General features: G+C 42.0%; 3 protein-coding genes across 6 annotated transcripts in view; all 3 read left to right on the top strand.

The window, feature by feature from the left end:
• Positions 1-6,387: 6,387 nt before the first annotated feature.
• Positions 6,388-20,747, top strand: LOC136442299 (gastrula zinc finger protein XlCGF57.1-like). Of its 3 annotated transcripts, none has more exons than XM_066439081.1 (2): positions 6,388-6,556; positions 7,006-10,064. In XM_066439081.1, the coding sequence occupies exon 2, from the start codon at positions 7,008-7,010 to the stop codon at positions 7,896-7,898; it is 891 nt and encodes a 296-aa protein (XP_066295178.1). In that variant the 5' UTR covers positions 6,388-6,556; positions 7,006-7,007; the 3' UTR covers positions 7,899-10,064. The 3 variants fall into 3 exon arrangements, with proteins under 3 accessions (XP_066295178.1, XP_066295177.1, XP_066295176.1); XM_066439080.1 differs by having other exon boundaries at positions 6,999-10,064; XM_066439079.1 differs by lacking the exon at positions 7,006-10,064 and adding an exon at positions 18,880-20,747 and having other exon boundaries at positions 6,424-6,556.
• The window catches only part of LOC136442291 (zinc finger protein 431-like), a 29,636-nt gene continuing 18,993 nt past the window's right edge, over positions 10,634-21,276 (top strand). The window contains exons 1-2 of one of the 2 annotated variants that reach the window (XM_066439070.1): positions 10,638-10,774; positions 11,146-12,930. In XM_066439070.1, coding sequence (XP_066295167.1) covers positions 11,155-12,351 — 1,197 coding nt within the window. In that variant the 5' untranslated portion in view covers positions 10,638-10,774; positions 11,146-11,154 and the 3' untranslated portion in view covers positions 12,352-12,930. Of the gene's footprint in view, positions 10,775-11,145; positions 12,931-21,276 lie in introns of those variants that run through there. The other variant, XM_066439069.1, reaches the window with a different exon arrangement.
• LOC136442275 (zinc finger protein 665-like) lies at positions 15,099-17,522 on the top strand. Its single transcript, XM_066439045.1, has one exon. It carries the CDS (start codon positions 15,130-15,132, stop codon positions 16,774-16,776), a length of 1,647 nt encoding a protein of 548 aa, XP_066295142.1. The 5' UTR covers positions 15,099-15,129; the 3' UTR covers positions 16,777-17,522.

Here is a 21,276-nt window from a genome sequence, read left to right as displayed (position 1 = left end):
TTTCATTGACCTCACGGTATATCCTGCAAACTACTCGAACACATTATTCACAGCCATGTCATGAAGCACTTAAAAAGTTACAACATTTTGACGGACTATCAACATGGATCCAGAGCAAAGCGATCCACAGAAACACAGCTTATATTAACAGTTCACGACATAGCGGGTGCACTGAACAGTAAAAAAACAGGTGGATCTAGCAATATTTGATTTTAATAAAGCCTTCGATAAAGTCCCACATAGTAGACTCAGCTCATAACATGAGTACTATGGAATTCAAGGCACTGCACTAAGTTGGTTAAAGGCTTTCTTGACCGATAGGGAACAGACGGTTGTGGTAGAAGGGAAGGCCTCAGCTCCAGTTAGAGTTGCGTCAGGCGTCCCTCAAGGAACTATTTTGGACCATTACTCTTCCTCTTGTACATAAATGACTTGCAAGACCAGCTTGATTCAAATGTGAGGTTATTTGTCGACGACTGCCTGTTATATACAGAGTTATCTACACAGAATGACTCACAACTCCTGCAAGCAGATCTGAACGCCCTCGAGGAATGGCAAAGCAAATGGCTTATGCAGTTTAATCCGGAAAAATGTTACATCATGCACATAACAAACAAACGGACCCCAGTTGTAACCACGTACCAGTTCTGTGGACAGGCTCTAGCAACAACAAAAAGCCACCCATACCTAGGCGTTACATTAACAACTGGATTAAAGTGGGGTACCCATATCAACAAAGTAACAACTAAGGCTAAGCAGAAGTTGGGAGTGATCAAACCGTAACTTGTGGGCATGCCCAGCAAAGGTAAAAGCACTTGCATACACGTCTCTAGTAAGACCAAACCTTGAATATGCTGCAACAGTATGGGATCCATACACAAATAAAGACAAGGATAAACTGGAGAGGGTGCAGAACCAAGCTGCCAGGTTCTACACAAACAACTATGACAGGGGTGCTAGTGTCACATGCTGTAGGAACACCTTCACTAAACGATTGCAGTCAGATGTACAAAAGTTAGGTGTGACAGACCGTTCAGTGTAATATAACCAGCTGCTGTCGCACCACGTGCCTGCGAAGCTGGTGTATTACGCCGAAGGGCGGTTATACCGGCTATACAGATACAGATACAGATACAATCTGAACAAGAGTTCGGAGACCTCATACCTCCATGAAATGTTTTGAGCCTTTTATTGTTTTATCTTTCTATACACAGATGCTTTCAAAAGTCAGAGATACTTGAATATGTGCCATATGAATTTTGGTGCAGAATTTACAGTTGTTCTATAGTTATGTCTGGATTCATACCACTGCTGTTTGTGTATCACGTCCTTTAGTTTGGGTGTCTCCCAATACAACAATATTTTAAGACGTACACACACGTCTGCACTTGATCTGGCTGGGAATGTATAGCATACAAAGGCTGACTATGGGTAACCTAGCACGTTTAGAGAAACTTGCCAGTGCTGGCCTTTAGGCTTTGCTAATCCCATACCTGGTTCTTTTAAGGAACCAAATGAAGGTTCTTTATTTGGAGAAAGCCTTGTACATACATGTAAACATTTACTCGTTAAACATTGCAACAACAACAACAACAACAACATTCACCAAATTGGCCTCTCCCAGTAACGTTGCTGATATAATCTTGCGGCAAAGCACAACTTATTCACAGGAGAGTAGTTAATAAAGTAACTTGCACTGTATTGTTGTTACTTCAAACATATAGAGTGGATTAACAAGATATAACAGACTGTTTTTCCAAAGTCGGTTTACTGTAGCGGTGTCGAAACAAGTTTCTGAGCTAGCTAGAACGAGGAACTTGGCTGGACTTACCATAACGTTACCAGACTTGGGATTCCACCACCACCGTCCTCTCTCTAGCTTTAACCGCTCAAAATCTTGGGTTACAGCAAGTTCATGGTCTCTCTACAGGCTGAACACGTCGCGTTAGAACTAAATTTGGCAGCAGAAACTCCTTTGTTGTTTCTTCTCCACCAGAGTTTACTTATCGTAGCCTGGAATCCAAACCTATTATAGCTCCCGAGTCTCTCTCCGCAAATTTGCTTGGCTCTTGGCTGTTCGGTCTGTATCACTAATAAACAGGGGTGTTTAGGTTTGATTTGATAGTAAGAGTAGAAATTCCCAAAACATATAGATCGTAGTCTTATAAATGTCTATTGTTTAACGTTCAAATTAATATTCAATTTTTGGGATGAAAACTTTATCTTAGATAAATTTAACTAAAAATAATATTCCTCCCTGACCAAAATGGGCTGATCTGTGAGTTTGGCGAGGGCATTCCGAGAAATTTTTCCCCGAATTAGACGCGATTGTCGGCATTTCCAGCATTTCAATCCATCAAACAACATGAGAAACTGGCAGGTTAGACCTTCACCCACTATGTCACTTCATAATTAGTCGTGCTTATGATTAGGACAACGGTCAGATTGCCTGATACACAGACAAAACATGGGGAGTTTTCCTAAATACAATTAATAATCATAGCTACTCGCTGATTGATAATTATAGCCACTCGATGCCCTCTAGAATTCGGGAGTGTCGCTATAGAATCCTGGAAATTCCAACATGGAATCTAGCGACCGGTAGCTGATGACCTTAAACTTTATGACTCAGCCCTAGAATTTCTTTGAAGTGACGGCTGGATTTTTGGGGGAAATGGCTTCCTAGGGTCACACTCCCAACCAATTGAACTTGACACTCAGCTTGAGAAAATTGGCCTTAAGGCTAAACCATGTTATTTCCCTGGTTCTCGGATATAAGACAGTAGGAAAACTGAGGACTAGAAGGAAACTCGATTATCCCTACATTCACTTCCTGATACTGTCTAAATCTGCTCTCCAAGCAGAGGTTAGGCTCCGGCTTGATTTGAACGTATTTTCGGTGTTTTATTTGGTTTTCTTTTTTTGTCACAGACAAGCAGACGTAAATAAAACCTAACAAAATAGAAATCCCAATAAAAATCCCTAAAATTTGTAAAAAGACGGAACCGAATGTCTGCTTGGAGAGTAGTGTGAACCAAGGTACAGACTTTCCCCTCAGATGTTGTTTTCAACATGATCTTTTTAAGTCCATAAACCGACAAACTAAATTGTCTTGGCCCAACTGAGCAAGAACTTGAGTGTTGCACAGCACATGTTGTAGACCGATGTTTGGAAATTGGAAGTTGTTTTTCATAGAAACGTAACAGCGCCCAAGGGACTTTCTTACAAGTACGTCAAGCTTGATTCTGCTCCCATAAAATGACACACCGCAAGCTTTCTTGCATATAAGAAGCTTGCAGCAACTTGCAGTGATATACCATATGCTAAGCTAAAAAAAAAAAACGTTGGCAAAGTTTCAAAAGAACTTAATTTTCACAGCTCAGTAAGAGAAAACAAGTTGTACATGCCTTGGGCGAAATATTTCTCATCTAGCAATGCCAACCGCAAAGGATGGAGGCACCTAGTCCGACACTGGCCTATGCCCAAGGATGGGCGATAGGCCCAAGTAAGTACGTAATTCCAACCTCAGGCAACATATACATTTCAACTGGCATGGCATCCTGAAAAAGTGTGTAATTCCTTGTTCGTTTTCCCATGTACTTTGTTTCTTACCGACAACAACTGTCCTTTTGTTTCAGATGAATGTGTGTCACAAGTTTAATCAGCCTTGTCTTGTTTTCAAAGAGAAAGATAAGCTGAGATGTTTGCATCATGATAATAATTACTTTGAACATTTCTTAGATTGTGTAGAGATGAGTTTCAAAGCTAATGACGTAATAGCAACGAAATCTGATTCAGCAAATTAACTTTGGCTGGAAGAAAGGTACCGGTAGTCCCATAGCCTTTTTGAGGATGTCGGGGCAGTAGGTTGTAATGTCCACTGTGTCTAAGGCACGGTATCAGAAGTTCAAGGCATATTGTTAATTTTCGTTATAAAATCTGTCATTTTAAACTTGCGAAAATACATTTTCATCGATTTCATGTCGTGAAGTTCAGATATGTTGGACAGGTGAGGTAAATTTTCCCGTCCCAAAAAGCAAATTTCCCTCGCGAAAAATAATGAAGACTTACATATTCAGCATCCAATGGTAATACTGTAGTACGACTTGAAATTGGGATTGTCTCCAGTAAAGAAATAAACAAAACAACATCCAAACAGGAAATACAAAAATAGCTTTTTTTTTAATTTGCAGCATACATATTGAGATCAAGATATAGATGATGGCCTACACCCCCATAATCAAGCTACAAGTGGCAGCTTCCAATCCAACTTCACAAGTAGTTGCCAAGCAGATAGAGTAACCGTCCGTGTCATCGTGTGTTTATTCACACGCCCCTGCTACACCAGATATCAGTGTCAGTATACAAACAGGACCTGGTTGGGCTGTCCTCTGAACAAATTCCTCCACAAACTTCAATAAACAGTCCGCTTCCTGAAACCACCCTGGCTGTTTTTTTTCCAGAATAGTTCGAAGGGAAAAAAAGAAGCTTGTTAAGAATTCTTTTTTTGTTGGAAATGGTATGACAAAGTGAGTTTTCTGCAGTTATAAAATCATGCAAAGAACTAGATTAGACTCTATATATACAGGCTATATTAATCAAAACCTCCTTGACTAGATCTGGAATTGTTGGATTTGTCTTTTTTTTTGGGAAACATTGAAAAAAAGATAGTGGCAGAAATCATGTCTAGTAGTAGTATAGCATTTTGTTCTTGAGCTTCTTCAAAGGGAAAGACACAAATACATCCTCAACTTTAGATCAAGTAGACCAAATATATCAGGACCCCTGATCAAAAACATTGTTGGGACAGATTTCTGGGGGAGGGACTGGGTTGATGTTTCCCTTATCTTGTTTATTCCCAATTGGATTTTAATTGAGAACAGCCCTATCAGGTACCACTCACTGGGAGAGGGGGAGGGGGTGAAGTGGATTTGTCCAATAATTAGTCCCCCATTCGTTATGGTAGCAGAACACAGTTTTCGGCCTATGGGGATTTCTATAGTTAAGGCCCACAAGGTGACTAGCTTCGACGCGGTAAAAATTACAGCGCAGTGCACTTGAGAAATACGAAAAACGAATATGTTTGAGTTTAGGGTACAACCTACAAATAACTAAAAAAAAACAATTGCAAAAAAATCCTGTTGGCGTATCGGCTTCTCACGCCCACTTTGATACAGCGCTCTGCGAGAGGTCATTGAATTGCAGCCGACGTATTTCTACACCACACAGCACAGTTTACACATGGATTGAAGACTGGGTAGAAAGCTACATGTGAGAGGCATCCATCATGGATGCCTCTCACATGTAGCTTTCTACCCAGTCTTCAAGAGTTTCGGCCGCGCACTACTTTCTGTACCCGTGTCATAGACCCCGGGGGTCGCGGATAAAAACGGTGTTCTGCTACCTTTAACCAACTTGACCTTGAGTTTTCTTTCGATCATACAACGGAACTAGTCAAGATGTAAAACTCTGCCAATTTTTTACCACACTTTCAAACGGTTGCTGGGATATCGCCAACTTTGCACTTCGGCACCTAGCATTGGGGCAGGCTCCATACAAGGCCTATAGGAGGGCCAATTGTTGGGCTCTTTATACGACCAAATTCGAACTTCTGGCTGCTTTTTTCTGATTAAAAGTGATCAGCAGTTCATGTTGTAACGTTTTGTGTTAGGAATAGGGATAGTTACGGCAGAAAAAAGGGGGGGGGGTGAGCGGCTTTGGCACCTATCATCTATGGCACTTTCACACCAAGTCCCATAGTAAAGCACAGGAAGCGGTTATAGCGACCGTTGCCATAGCATCAAAGGTCTGGAAGTTAAACAAACGGGTGCATTTCAAGCGGGTGTACGTCAGTACCTGACATATCAATCAAATTCAACCGAATATAAGGTTGTTGCCCATTCCTGGCCAATTCCCGTCATGGTTGAACCAACTTGACATTGAGTTTGTGACCTTGTAGAAACAGATACAAAACACCAATGTGGAAAACTTATCATTGTTGTCGTTATTGAAATATAACGAGATACAGATATAAATGCAGTTCTTTGTTGAAGGAGGGGGGTCGAATATGAGAAACTTTAGAACAGCTTCCCATCATAACATCGGGATGATGTAGAGGAAAGATAAGACATTATAAAATCAACGAGAACATGTCATGATTGATAGTAAAACATTATAGTCTGTCCTGCAAACTTCAGCACCAGTCTCAGGCGAAGCCACAACATGTGCGTGCGTTTTCTGTTGGTTTGGAATTAAGCAGGAAAAAAGGAAAAAAAACTCTTATGGGCCAGTTTTTTATTTCTTCCTTTTTGGTTTTGAATAATTCACAGGGCAACAGCGGGAGTATGAAGCATCAACGCCACTCATACAGTATAACCGGTAACTTGCAGTTTCAATGGGGTAATCAGGTATTTAAAATTTGACCTTTTACCTGCGGATGCACTGACCCGCGTGTCCGCCATTTTGACCAGCGACACAAAGGAACCCTTCGTAAATGTAAGACTATTTTCAAGACGATTCAACGCTTCATCGCTTCTATACGGGCAGCAGAACACAGGTAAGACGTTTGTGAACTACAATCACTCACTGGATGGTAAAAATAAGACAGCAAGATAGCTCTAGTACTACGGGAGTAGTAAGTGGCGATTTTAGTGGGAGGGGGGTTCTTACGAGTGTTATGTGATGGGGACAAGAATCTGCGTTCAAAACGTGACGTACTTAAGTTGCATTTGCCAAGCATGCTAATGCGCATGCACCATGGACTACATTTACATTCATGGCTTCCGTCAACAAATAAAGTAAGCAGGGGCCATGCTTATTGCAGGATAGAACTAAAAGACCGACCAGAATATTTGTCGGGATACACGTTGATCATGAAGCCATACAAGTTTGACAGAATCATGACTGCGAACTGTGACTTGCTACACTACTGTTTGGGGCTGGAAATGGTTTTTATGGGTAACATTTTCAATGTAACAACGTTGCACATGTCGTTGCAGTTTTTAGAAATGGACGAGAAAGTAGGTGAGAAAATAGGCGAGATTCCTGAGGACGAACTTCCAACTGAACACCCTGGGAACGAGACAAACAGCAGCGAGGCCCCGGCAACAGTCACGGGAAGCCAGCAGGAAGAGGACATTCAATGCGAGGAAACGTGCGGGGTGAAATCTGACCTTCCTTCCGTACGGGATCGAACAGAGAAGACGGGCAGGCTTGCGATGAAACGTTTCGCATGTATGAAGTGTGACTACAGGGCAGCTTCAAAAGCTGACTTAATCAGACACATCAGAAAACATACAGGTGAGAAACCCTTCAAATGTGACCAGTGCGACCATTCTTCTGCACAGAAAGGCAGTTTAGACCGACACATGTTAAAACACATTGGAGACAAACCCTACATGTGTGGAGAGTGCGGATACAGAGCGACCAGAAAGTCTCACCTATCCGAACATATGAAAATACATACAGGGGAGAAACCGTTTAAATGTGACCGGTGTGACTATTCTTCTGTGCGAAAATACGATTTAAAGAAACATACGGCTAAACACACCGGAGAAAAACCCTACATGTGTGGAGAGTGTGGCTTCAGGACCGCTGACAGGTCTACCCTAACCAATCATATGAAAAAGCATACCGGTGAGAAACCATACAAATGTGACCAGTGCGACTACTCTACTGCGTTTAAACGCAATTTAGACCTACATATTATGACTAAGCATACCGGAGAAAAACCCTACATGTGTGGGGAGTGCGGGTTCAGGACAGCTGACAGGTCTACCCTAACCGTGCATATGAGAAGACATACAGGTGAAAAACCCTATAAATGTATCCAGTGTGACTATTCGGCTGCACAGAAAGGGAGTTTAGACCGTCACATGGCTACGCACGCTGTCATTTAACAGTTAAGTACTGCGAACTTGTACGATCTGCTCCCGGAGAGGACGAAACCCTAGAATCGTGACTAGTTCGTGGCGTTCCGACTCACATACGATCACTTTAGCCAAACATGCAGTTGCGACTTTTCGTCCGATGGAAAAATGGTTGAGACATGGTTAAACTTAATCAACACTCAAAGCTGGTAAATTCTACATGTACTAGTATGGTGCTGTTTCGATGCTGTAATGATGTTTTCCTCTTTTAAATCATAAGAGAAATGTATGGCAACCACTCGTATTATCTGTATTTGTATTCAGATACATAGTACAGATACATAGTACAGATACAAATGCAGATCGAGTATGGTGACCTTGTCAATTCCTACATCGGCGTGAGGAGTGTTGACACGGTAGCCTTCGCGTGGATATGTTTAAAGGAACCAAAACCTTGCCCTGGGGAAGTCGTAAAGGGAGTGCTCCTACTGTGAGCTGCCCAGCAGGTTCAGGGCTGGATTAATCCCCCATAACCACATAAATTCATAAAAGGATTAGATGTCTGCCAGCCTGGGACAATAGCAGGGACAGATTACCATAATAACTGTCAGAGAATTCAAACTTTTTTCTGTACTGGTTTTTCTATGAACAGTATCAAACCATGCAGAATGGCCCAGATATCTATCAAAAAGTCACATAATCCAAGGAAGTTTCAATCAGATAAGGTCCCTTGGATAATCAAGACAATGCTATCTACAACTTTCAGTTTGGGGAAAGCCAACCTTGTTCAAATTTTCAAACTTTCAAATCGACCCTGTCAACGTTGTGTTAGAGTGTCTAAATGGATATAAATGTCCAATGTCTTCCCAACATTAGCCTAGGTTGTGTGTCTAGAAATATGACTTGGGATTTTTTGCGTCTTCTTGTTGTTGTAACCAGCATAGAATAGGGCTCTGTAGAACAGTACATATAACTGCTAGCCAATGTCTCAAACTAAATTGCAAGCCAGTGTTGTCATTACTTTATTTCTTGGCAAACTGTCCTTCAAGCTAACTTCTTTATATGTGTGGCCATACTTCAAATTCTTACATGTTATCTATAGAATTCAAACGTGACTTGAAGAGTAACTTGTACATGGTAAACTTTCTCAGCCAGGCCTCCACTGATGTGCACTGTACGGCTGCCAGGCGCATACTGAAGGCTATAGTTTACATTATCCCGTATTTATATAGTTTTACTGGGGTCTTTAAGGTGGATGACAGGTTGCGAATCTAAAACCCACACACTTTGGGCATCCGTCTTCCCCAGCGGCACCACTTCGAGGGAGACGTGCTGGTTCTGGTTGGGATGCTTGCAGCGAGCTGCCGGATGACTCTTACACTCGAGGTCCGCCTTGATAACGCCAGCCCGCCTGGCGCTGCTCTCGTCCGCCAGTTGAAGACACCTGCCGTTGGAGACTTCTCCCTCTAACTGAGGGGGGAATGCGTGTAAAGTGCCTTTCCCAAGGGCACAACGTCGGGGCGCAAGTTCGGACATGTCTCTGGGCACAACCCGGGATTCGATTGTTTGACAGCCGCGAGTTTACCACTTGCGCCACACGACGCCACGGCTTAAGAGAAATGGCTCAGGTGAAAAACCCTTCAAATGTAACCATTGCTTTAGAGCATCAAGCCTTTGCCACAAGTCGCATATTTACAAAGTGACGTTAGCTGGTAATCTTATTGTTGTGTTGTAACCAACCGCGGCACGATCCAAGACGTCAGTTGTCTACATTTACGTAGGTGTTTCCAGGTGCACAACCATGTAATATTTTATTATATGTTTGCTTTCATATGTACCTAGTCTGTGGCCTGTCATATGTGTGTACTTAGAAATTAAGAAAATACAATGATGCACATCTTACCGGTTAGAATGGAAATTTATTTCAGTTTTGCAATCACAACACAAAGATACGGGTGAAAAACAAACACTTAAAACATGACCATCGACTACAGGCAATAACCTCATGACCCAAGACTTAAGTCGTTTGCATTAAGGAGGATGTCGGAGTTTCCTTGTACGAGTAAGCGGTCCAACCTCAAACTGAGGACGAAGCGCGGCGTTTTTCGTTAGCTTGTAAACAACCACACATGTATATTCTATGCCATATCTTTGTATCTTTGAAGAAATAAAATGAAGGCATTGACACACAACTTCCCTGTTTGAATGGAAATTTATTTTAGTTCTACAATCACAACACACCGATAGAGCTAGATATACATTTACATCCTTTCCAAGTTTAATGAGATTAAACATACCCATATATAATGCAATAATGTGATATTACAATAATATTAACAGCTTTTGTTGCGTCGCGTGCCTTGCAAAGTTGGTGTTTTAGTCACACTTTCTATAGATACAGACATAAATGTACTTTTGTGGCATTGGTTTGCGATTGTGAGAAAGTGAAGAAAACCTGACCTGGCTTTTTTTTTTAAGAGAGAAATGTGGGGAAGGCCGGGAAGGTGAAAATAAATCCGCGAACATTTCAAAATATGCATTAACGCTTTACAGTCTGCCCTGCAAACTTAAGTACCAGGCTGACTGACCGCCAACATTTTTCATAGTTAATAGGTTTGATATGAAGCAAGCAGGAGCCGTATCAGAGCCGGTTTTTAGTCGTATTTTAGAAATTCACAGGACAACAGTATCAGACTGAAGCATCAACGCGACTCAAACAGTATAGCCGGGAACTTGCAGTATCACTGGGGTAATCAGGTTTATTAACTTTGACCTTTCACCGGCGGAAGCACTGACCCTCGTGTCCGCCATTTTGACCAGCGACACAAAGGAACCCTTCGTAAATGTAAGACTATTTACAAGACGATTCAACGCTTCATCGCTTCTATAACTGTAGCAGAACACAGGTAAGACGTTTGTGAACTATAATCACTCACTAGCGGGTAGTAATAAGACAGCAAGATAGGACTACGGGAGTAGGTATGGGCGATTTTAGAAATCATGGAGGGAGGGGGTCTAACGAGCGATACGTGATGGTGTCATGAATCTTAGGCATCTGTGTTCAAAACGTGACATTTGTCAAACATCCTAGACATCATGGACTACATTTACAAGAAGACAAACCACCAAAAGATTGGCGGGATACAAGCTGATCATGAAGCCATGAAAGGGTTTGACAGGAACATCGCTTGTAAACTGTGACTTCTTTGACTACTGTTCCGGGGTAGCAATAGTATGGTAACGTTTCGACATAACGATTTTGCACATTTCGTTGCAGTTGTTAAAAATGGACGAGAATATAAGCGAGAATCCAGTAAACGAGCTGCCAACTGAACACCCTGGGAACGAGACGAGCATCAGCAAGGACCCGGTAACAGACAGGGGAAGGCAGCAGGACAAGGAAGAGGACGTGACATGCGAGGAAACGTGCGGGGTGAAATCTGGCCATCCTCCCGTACAGGATCGAACAGAGCAGACGGACAGGCTAGCGGTTAAACGTGCTGTGGACAAACGCTTCGCGTGTACTGAGTGTGACTATAGGACAACCTCAAATGCTGACCTGTTAAGACACAACAGAAAACATACTGGTGAGAAACCCTATAAATGTGAGCAGTGCGACTATTCTTCTGCACAGAAAGTCCATTTAGACCGACACATGTTTAAACACACTGGAGAAAAACCCTACATGTGTGGAGAGTGCGGATACAGAACGGCTGACATGTCTCACCTATACGTGCATATGAGAAGACATACAGGTGAGAAACCCTACAAATGTGACCAGTGCAACTATTCTGCTGCACATAAGTGCGATTTAAATCGACACAAGCATAAACACACTGGAGAAGAACCCTACATGTGTGGAGAGTGCGGATACAGAGCGACCAAAAAGTCTTACCTATCTGAACATATGAGAATACATACAGGGGAGAAACCTTTTAAATGTGACCAATGTGACTATTCTTCTGCACAGAAAGTCAATTTAGACCGACATATGTTTAAACACACTGGAGAAAAACCCTACATGTGTGGAGAGTGCGGATTCAGAACGGCCGACAGGTCTCACCTATACGTGCATATGAGAAGACATACAGGTGAGAAACCCTACAAGTGTGACCAGTGTGACTATTCTGCTGCACGGAAGAGTTCCTTAGATCAACACATGGCGACACACACTGGAGAAAAGCCATACATGTGTTGCGAGTGTGGTTTCAGGACGGCTACAAAACGTAGTCTATCCGAACATATGAGAACCCATACAGGTGAAAAACCCTTTAAATGTAGCCAATGTGACTATTCTTCTGCACGGGAAAGAGATTTGAAACGTCACATTCTTAAACACACCGGAGAAAAACCTTACATGTGTGGGGAATGCGGTTACAGGACGACTAGAAAACCGAACCTATCCGCACATATGAGAAAACATAAAGGCGAGAAATCCTATACAAGTAACCAGTGCGACTATTCTGCCCAGAATGGGACTTAACACCATCACACGGCTACACTCAGTGGTTAGAGACCCTACAAGTGTGACCAGTGCAACGATTCTGCTGCACAGAAGGGGACTTTAGAACACCACATGGCTAAGCACAGTGTCGAGAGACCCTACACATGGCCAAACACGCTGGAGCAACCTGCCAAGTGTAAGACGAACACATTGTTCAACTCTAAAACACGGAGAACCGTATTCTGATTGAATCTGGCTTATAGCGGCCTCCCGACGCCGGTTATCTCCTTAAGAACCATTACAGACTTTGGCAGCAAATTTTGCGTGACAGAGACTAGATGAACCCCATATGTGTGAAAAGGTTGGGTACTATGATTGGAACATTTCTTACCTATCATACTATATGAGAAAACATACGACCTTTGCCATAAGAAAAACAACTGGTGATTAAGATACCAGGGTCCCAAAGTAACGTTTAGCATTAGTCTAACTGTTCTAACTATCGCGTATTTGTTATTTGTTTGCAATAAGTAGGATGTCGCAGATCCACTGTACATAATCAATGTATACGTATGTCATGTCACTTCAATTTGAGAAATAAAAGGCATTGCAGCACAAGTTGCCCGTCTAAATATAACATTATTTTAGTTCTACAATCACAACACAGCAATGAAGCTATATCTATATACATGTAGTACTTTCTCTGTAGAAACAGATGCAACGCACCAATGTGCGCATGCAATACTATCATTGTTGTTCTTGTGCTGCTGCTTTTCCTTTTCATCCTGCCGGACGATCAGTTCAGCGTCGGTGGGCTCATCCGTGAGCGACGAGTCCAGCTTTACTCTTGCAGTGTTTGCCACAAACAGCGCAATATAAATAGATACAGATATAAATGTAGTTCTTTCTTGAAGGAGGGGGGTCGATTATGAGAAACCAAAGAACAGCTTAACGCCATTCTATCTGTTTGAGAAAGAAATGGAGGGAAGAGATGAAAGGATAAAATCAACGTGAACATTTTAAGATTGATAGTAACACATTATGGTAGTCTGTCCTGCAAACTTCAGCACCAGTCTGCGAAGCCACACAACATGTGCGTGCATTTCCGTTGGTTTGGAATCAAGCAGCAAAACAAGGAAAACTGTTATGTGCCTTTTTTCCCCTTTTCTTCGTATTTGGTTTTGAGTAATTCACAGGGTAACAGCGGGAGTCTGGAGTATCAACGCCACTCTTACAGTATAACCGGTAACTTGCAGTTTCAATGGGGTTATCAGGTGTGTGTACTTTGACCTTTTACCTGCGGACGCGCTGACCTGCGTGTCCGCCATTTTGACCTGCGAAGCACACAGAACTCATCCAAACGCCTGAGACTATTTTCAAGACTATAGCTCCCATAACTGTATCAGAACACAGGTAAGACATTTGTTGATTACCAATGATGATGGATTAATGCTAATACGGCAGCAAGGTAGGACCACGGTAGTCTGATTTGAGGGGAGAATCTTATAAGCGATTCTTAAATCATGGGGGGGGGGGGGGTGTCAAGTCAACCTTTATTGTCTTTCTTCTTGTCTAACGAGTGTTACGTGATGGAGACTAGAATATTAGATATCATTGTTCAAAACGTTGCATACTAAAGTTCGTTGCATACTAAAGATACATTTGCCAAACATCATCGTATGCATGCTTTATGAACTTAATTTACATTCACGGCTTCCGTGAAATGCAGTCAGATGGATAGCAGGCTAGGGGTCATGCTTATTTTACAGAAAAGAAGACAGACCAGAATATTTGTCGGGATACAAGCTGAAGCCATGAACAGGTTTGACAGAATCATGACTTGTGTGCTACTGTGACTATTCCGGAGTAGAAATAAATGATAGTAAGGGTAACCTTTCCGGTGACCGCCCTATGTTCCGAAATCCCTATGTTCCGAAATCCCTATGTTCCGAAATCTCTATGTTCCGAAATCTCTATGTTCCGAAATCTCTATGTTCCGAAATCCCTATGTTCCGAAATCCCTATGCTCCGAAATCTAACAGAATAAAATCGAAATTCAAGGTGAATATCAATGTTTAGTATATGTAACTAAATGTTCCAACTCTGGGCCATAATTCGGTAGAGAGTTGTGGCTTAACGAGGTTCATGCATGGTGGCAATTAGATTTTGATCTTAGATCCTATACCTTCCTCTGATACTCTTCTCTTGTGTCATTTGGGAGATCCTGAACTCTCTTAAATTTGAACCAGAGGCCGAACCGCATCGCAAATGTCTTGTTCATGTATGAGTGAATTTTTTTTCATTTCCTTACATTTTTAAAAAGTATATATATTAAATTGCATATCTAACTGGCGCGAGGTCATTAGATATCTTAATCTTTGATATCTAAATTCTACAAATACCAAGCAGCATTCAGACAGTTTGGACTATAAGATATCAAAATATGAAAGATTTTCGAGATTTTTATAAAAAATCTTGAAATTTTCTTTGAAAAGAGTTTTTGATAGCAAGTTCAAATAAATTGAATTTTTTTATAGCTAATGTAAAAATCTCTAAATTTTCGAAAGCTGATATAGAAAAATCCAATCTTTTTTAAAAGATCAAACGGAGTTTTAAATGCGTCATGGACTCTTCCTAAGACATATGGCCGTGTGTTGGAACATTTCGATAGGGGTTTTTGAACTTATATGGCATAGGGATTTCGGAATATATGGATTTCGGAATATAGGGATTTCGGAACATAGGGATTTCGGAACATAGGGCTGTAACCACATTTCCAATGTAACAATGTTGCACATGCCGTTGCAGTTGTAAGCAATGGACGATACAATAGGCGAGATTCCTGTGGACGAGCTGCCAACTGAACACCCTGTGTACGAGGAAAGCATCAGTGAGGAGCCAGCAACAGTCACGGGAAGGCAGCAGGACAAGGAAGAGGACGTTCCACGTGAAGAAGCGAGCGGGATGAAATCTTTCCATCCTTCCATGCAGTGTCGAACAGAGCAGACGGGCAGGCTTGCGGTTAAACGTACTGTGGATAAACGCTTCGCGTGTACGGAATGTGACTACAGGGCAGCTTCAAAGGCTAACCTGTTAATACACAACAGAAAACATACAGGTGAGAAACCCTATAAATGTGACCAGTGCGACTATTCTGCTGCACACAAAGGCAATTTAGACCGACACATGTTTAAACACACCGGAGAGAAACCCTACATGTGTGGCGAGTGCGGATACAGAACGGCCGACAGGTCTTACCTATCCGAACATATGAGAAAACACACAGGCGAGAAACCCTACAAATGTGACCAGTGTGACTATTCTACTGTGCGAAAAGGGGGTTTAAACAAACATATGGTTAGACATACCGGAGACAAACCTTACATGCGTGGAGAATGCGGATACAGAACGGGCGATAGGTCTAACCTTTCCAACCATATGAAAATACATACAGGTGAGAAGCGCTACAAATGTGATCAATGTGGCTATTCCACTGTTCGAAAAGGTGATCTAGTCAAACACCTGGCTGCGCACACTGGAGACAAACCCTACATGTGTGGAGAATGCGGATACAGAACGGGCAACAGGTCTAACCTATCTAACCATATGAAAATACATACAGGTGAGAAGCGCTACAAATGTGATCAATGTGGCTATTCCACTGTTCGAAATGGTAATCTAGTCAAACACCTGGCTGCGCACACTGGAGACAAACCCTACATGTGTGGAGAATGCGGATACAGAACGGGCGACAGGTCTAACCTATCTAACCATATGAAAATACATACAGGTGAGAAGCGCTACAAATGTGATCAATGTGGCTATTCCACTGTTCGAAAAGGTGATCTAGCCAAACACCTGGCTGCGCACACCGGAGAGAAACCCTACATGTGTGGCGAGTGCGGATACAGAACGGCCGACAGGTCTTACCTATCCGAACATATGAGAAAACACACAGGCGAGAAGCACTACAAATGTGACCAGTGTGACTATTCTACTGTGCGAAAAGGGGATTTGAACAAACATATGGTTAGACATACTGGAGACAAACCTTACATGTGTGGAGAATGCGGATACAGAACGGGCGATAGGTCTAACCTTTCCAACCATATGAAAATACATACAGGTGAGAAGCGCTACAAATGTGATCAATGTGGCTATTCCACTGCGCGAAAAGGTGATCTAGCCCAACACCTGGCTGCGCACACTGGAGAGAAATCCGACATGTGTGGAGAATGCGGATACAGAACGAACAGAAAGTCTCACCTATCTGAACACATGAGAATACATACAGGACAGAAACCCTATACATGTGACCAGTGTGACTATTCTACTGTGCGAAAAAGTGATTTAAACAAACATGTGGCTACACACACGGATGAGAAACCCTACAAATGCATCCAGTGCGACTATTCTGCAGCACAAAGCGGCTCTTTAAACCGACACATGGCTAAGCACGCTTGAGAGAAACCCTAAATGTGTGGGTAAAGGACTGAAAACTCGTATAATCTCCACCCCCAGAGGAAGAAACGTACTGGAAAGAAACCCTAGCCAGCTTGAATAGTTCGTGACTGTCCGACTTCACATCAGATCACTTTTGCAAAAGAATGGAAAGTTACAAATTTGACACAGAACGCATGGAAAGATAGTTAAAAAGGAAACCTGTACGTATTGAGCTAACGTAAACAGTCGGACTTCAGACTGCTACTGACAGTTATGGTGTTGATGTCGGTGGAGGCTTAACTACTACATGTAGTATGGCAATGACCAAGACAAGATACTATTGAAGACACTTTTAAAATGTAAAAACAGTCAAGTATTGTTAAAAAATGGTTGTATATAAAGACATTATCTTCAACCGGAATATAAAGTATTGACAACACTGCCTTGCCATTCTCTGGTAATTTGAGCCATTGGCTGGCAGATAAATGTTCAGTTCTTACAGAGCCGCAGTCTATACTGGTTTCTTAGACTAGCAAATAGACACCACAAAGTAAAGGATTGAAAGTAGAAGACCAATAGAAATAAATATGTTAATATTTTGACTGGTATTATGCTGATATGTTCCTCCCATTGTATTCGCATTGAACATAGTCTAGGGTTTTAATGTGTAGTTATGGGAACAATTTACCCCTCAAACTGTTGAACCACAGATTGAAGACGAAGCATATCTTTTTTCGTTTGTTTGTACACTCGTATATTCTATGGCATGTCGTATCTTTAGAAGAAATAAAAAGAAGACTGATGCACAACTTTTCCCTTTTATTGGAAGTTTACTTCTGGCCTACTGTCACAACACAACGATAGAACTAGAACTGCATGTACACCCTTCCCCAGTATAATCGAATTCAGCACACCCATCATCATTCTTCCGGATCATTCCGGTGAGGTAAAATATACATGTGTATATATTACATCACGCCCATATGTATTATTACACTATAAACAGCTTTTGCCGCGCCACGTGCCTGCGAGGCTGGTGTGTATGTTACGCATGCTATAGATACTTACAAATACGGCAAAAATGATTACTCAAACAAGTGGATAAAAAAATTGAAACAGTCAATTTGACAGTTTTGAAATTTCATCCAGTTGCTTTTAGTAACAATTTTGACAACAGTAGCAGACTAAAGCATCAACATGAGTCATACAGTATAGCCGGGAACTCGCAGTATCACTGGGGTAATCAGGTGCGTAAACTTTGACCTTTCACCGCTTCTATAACTGAATCAGAACACAGGTAAGACGCTTGTTAACTACCATCACTCGCTAGCGGGTAGTAATAAGACAGCAACATACGGGAGTGGTTAGGATCAATTTTTGAAATCATGGGGGGTGGAGGGTCTAACGAGTGTTACGTATTTAATCTTCATACATGAATGCGACTAGTACACGACAAGGGATATACGTATACGGTACGCGGTTTGGGGCAACGATGTTTTTATCTGCCAAGTTCTCTACTGTGGAGGCTTACAAGTGCGTAAAGACATCGAACGGCCAAAGACCGAGGTCTTGGCATTTACAACACATGTACATGAACCATGTTGAAAAGCTAGTTGCGAATTATTACAGTTTTAAGCAATGTTGCAGAGGAAATGTAGATGAATGCTGAAGGGGTGGGGTGGTGGTAAGCGAAAAGCGCGCTCGGGCGGCGGATGTTGCACGTATGGAGGTCAAGGGTCACTTCCTTGTAAGCAATTCTCTGCGATTGATCCTATTGGTCAATACTAACATGATTGGGACAGGACTCTTCGGTATCTGTGTTCAAAACATGACATACTACTAAAGTTACATTTGCCAAACATCCTAAAGGGTATGCATTATGGACTATATTCACATTCATGGCTTCCGTCATGGAATAATAAAAGCAGGGGTCGTGCTTATTACAGGATCGAACTTGAAGACAGACCAGAATATTTGTTGGGTTACACGCTGAAGCCATTAGCAGGTTTTTCAGAATCTTGACTTGTAAACTTTGACTTGCTACACTACTAGTACTGTTTTGGGGTAGAAATGGATTTTTTGGGTAAAATTTTCAGTGTAACAATGTTGCACATGTCGTTGCAGTTGTTAGCAATGGACGAGACAATAGGCGAGAAAATAGGCGAGATTCCTGAGGACGAGCTGGCAACTGAACACCCTGAGTACGAGGAAAGCATCAGTGAGGAGCCAGCAACAGTCACGGGAAGGCAGCAGGACAAGGAAGAGGACGTTCCATGCGAGGAAACGTGCGGCAAAAAGTCTGTCCATCCTCCCGAGCAGGGTCTTACAGAGCAGACGGACAGGCTTGCGGGAAAACGTACTGCGGACAAACGCTTCGCGTGTACGGAGTGTGACTACAGGGCAGCTAAAAAGGCTTACCTTGTCAAACACACCAGAAAACACACAGGTGAGAAACCCCATAAATGTGAGCAGTGCGACTATTCGTCTGCACAGAAAGTCAATTTAGACCGACACATGTTTAAACACACCGGAGACAAACCCTACATGTGTGGAGAGTGCGGATTCAGAACAGCCGACAGATCTACCCTATCAAGACATATGAGAAGCCATACAGGTGATAAACCCTATAAATGTGACCGGTGTGACTATTCCACTTCAGAAAAAGGTGATCTAATCAGACACATGGCCACACATACTGGAGATAAACCCTATATGTGTGGAGAGTGTGGATACAGGGCGGCCAGAAAGTTTCACCTTACCGAACATATGAGAACACATACAGGGGAGAAGCCCTACAAATGTGACCAGTGTGACTTTTGTACTGTGCGAAAAAGTGATTTGAACAAACATATGGTTAAACACACTGGAGAGAAACCCTACATGTGTGGAGAGTGCGGGTACAGAACGGGCCACAGGTCTCACCTAACCGAACATATGAAAATACATACTGGTGAGAAACCCTATAAATGTGGCCAGTGTGACTATTCTGCTGCAAAGAAAGGCCATTTAGCCCGACACATTACTAAACACACTGGAGATAAACCCTACATGTGTGGAGAGTGCGGATTCAGAACAGCCCACAGATCTACCCTATCAAGACATATGAGAAGTCATACAGGTGAAAAACCTTATCAATGTGACGGGTGTGACTATTCCACTTCGCGAAAAGGTGATCTAATCAGACATATGGCTACACACACTGAAGATTAACTGTACATGTGTTGAGAGTGTGGATACAGGACGGCCAGCAAGCCTCGCCTATCCATACACATGAGAGTACATACAGGTGAAAAAACCCCACACATGTAACCAGTGTGACAATGTTGCAGCACAAAAATGCAATTTAAACCAACACATCGCTAAGAACACTTGAAAGAAACCCTATATTTGCGAATGAACGATTGAAATGAAACCCTACAAACGTGAATTGTTTGACTTCGTGACTGTCCGACAGCACAGTTTTGATCACTTTTGCCAAAGAATCATTGGAAGGTTACAAAAGTGACATTTTCTTAAGCATGTAAAGATCATCATACATTGTTGAAATAGGTAAGATCATCATACATTGTTGAAATCTCAACATGATAAACACTACGTGAGAGAAAAGAGTGGTTACAATACTTGGAACATTTCTTACTTATCTAGGCATATGATAAAACATACAAGTGGAAAAACTCACCAAATGTGACAAGTGCATAAGTCATTCAAGCCTTTGTCATAAGGAAAATTACAGATAGGTGACGAAGGCACCGGTGTCCCAATGTGACGCTTAGCTTGTAGTCTAGCTGCTGTTACTTACACCTCAGGACCCAAGACGTTAGTCGTTTGCATTAAGGAGGATGTCGGAGTTTCCTTGTACAAGTAAGCGGTCCAACCTCAAACTGAGGACGAAGCATGGCGCTTTTTTGTTAGGTTGTAAGCAACCGCACATGTATATTCTACGCCATATCTTTGTATCTTTGAAGAAATAAAATGAAGGCATTGATGCGCAACTTTTCCGTTGAATAGAAATTTATTTCAGTTCTACAATCACAACACAAGTATGGAGCTAGATATGCATGTAGTACTTCTTCTGTACAATAGAATGCAAAAGGCCATTGTGTAATGGTATAGTTATGATATAACTAGCTTTTGCCGCGTCACGAACCTGTGATGACAGTGTGTTACACCGAAGGTTGGTTATACTTAACTTGGAAGAAAGATATAGATGTAAAATGTAGTTTCTTCCATTTGGTTGCGATTATGAGAAACTGAAGAAAAAAACTGACCTGTTTTTTTTTTCTTGAAAGAGAGAAATAGGGGGAAGGCCGGGAAGGTGAAAATAAAACCGCGAACTTTTCATGATTTACAGCAACGCTTGGAAGTTTGTCCTGTAAATTTAAGCACCAGGCTGACGAACCACCAGAATGTTTCATAGTTAATATTAACATTAAACAAGCAGGAGGAAAAAAAAACGCTTCAGATCTGGATTTTAGTTGTATTTGAGAAAACATAAAAAAAGACAACAGTAGCAGACTGAAA

This window comes from Branchiostoma lanceolatum, chromosome 9 (assembly GCF_035083965.1).
Source record: "Branchiostoma lanceolatum isolate klBraLanc5 chromosome 9, klBraLanc5.hap2, whole genome shotgun sequence".
In the NCBI taxonomy this organism is placed as follows: Eukaryota; Metazoa; Chordata; class Leptocardii; order Amphioxiformes; family Branchiostomatidae; genus Branchiostoma; species Branchiostoma lanceolatum.
Note: the sequence above shows the minus strand (reverse complement) of the source record. Positions and strands in the feature narration are given on the sequence as shown.

Excerpts from the sequence above, each read along its gene's own strand:
- LOC136442275 (XM_066439045.1), top strand. The coding sequence starts at position 15,130 with ATGGACGATACAATAGGCGAGATTCCTGTGGACGAGCTGCCAACTGAA.
- LOC136442299 (XM_066439079.1), top strand. The coding sequence starts at position 18,889 with ATGGACGAGACAATAGGCGAGAAAATAGGCGAGATTCCTGAGGACGAG.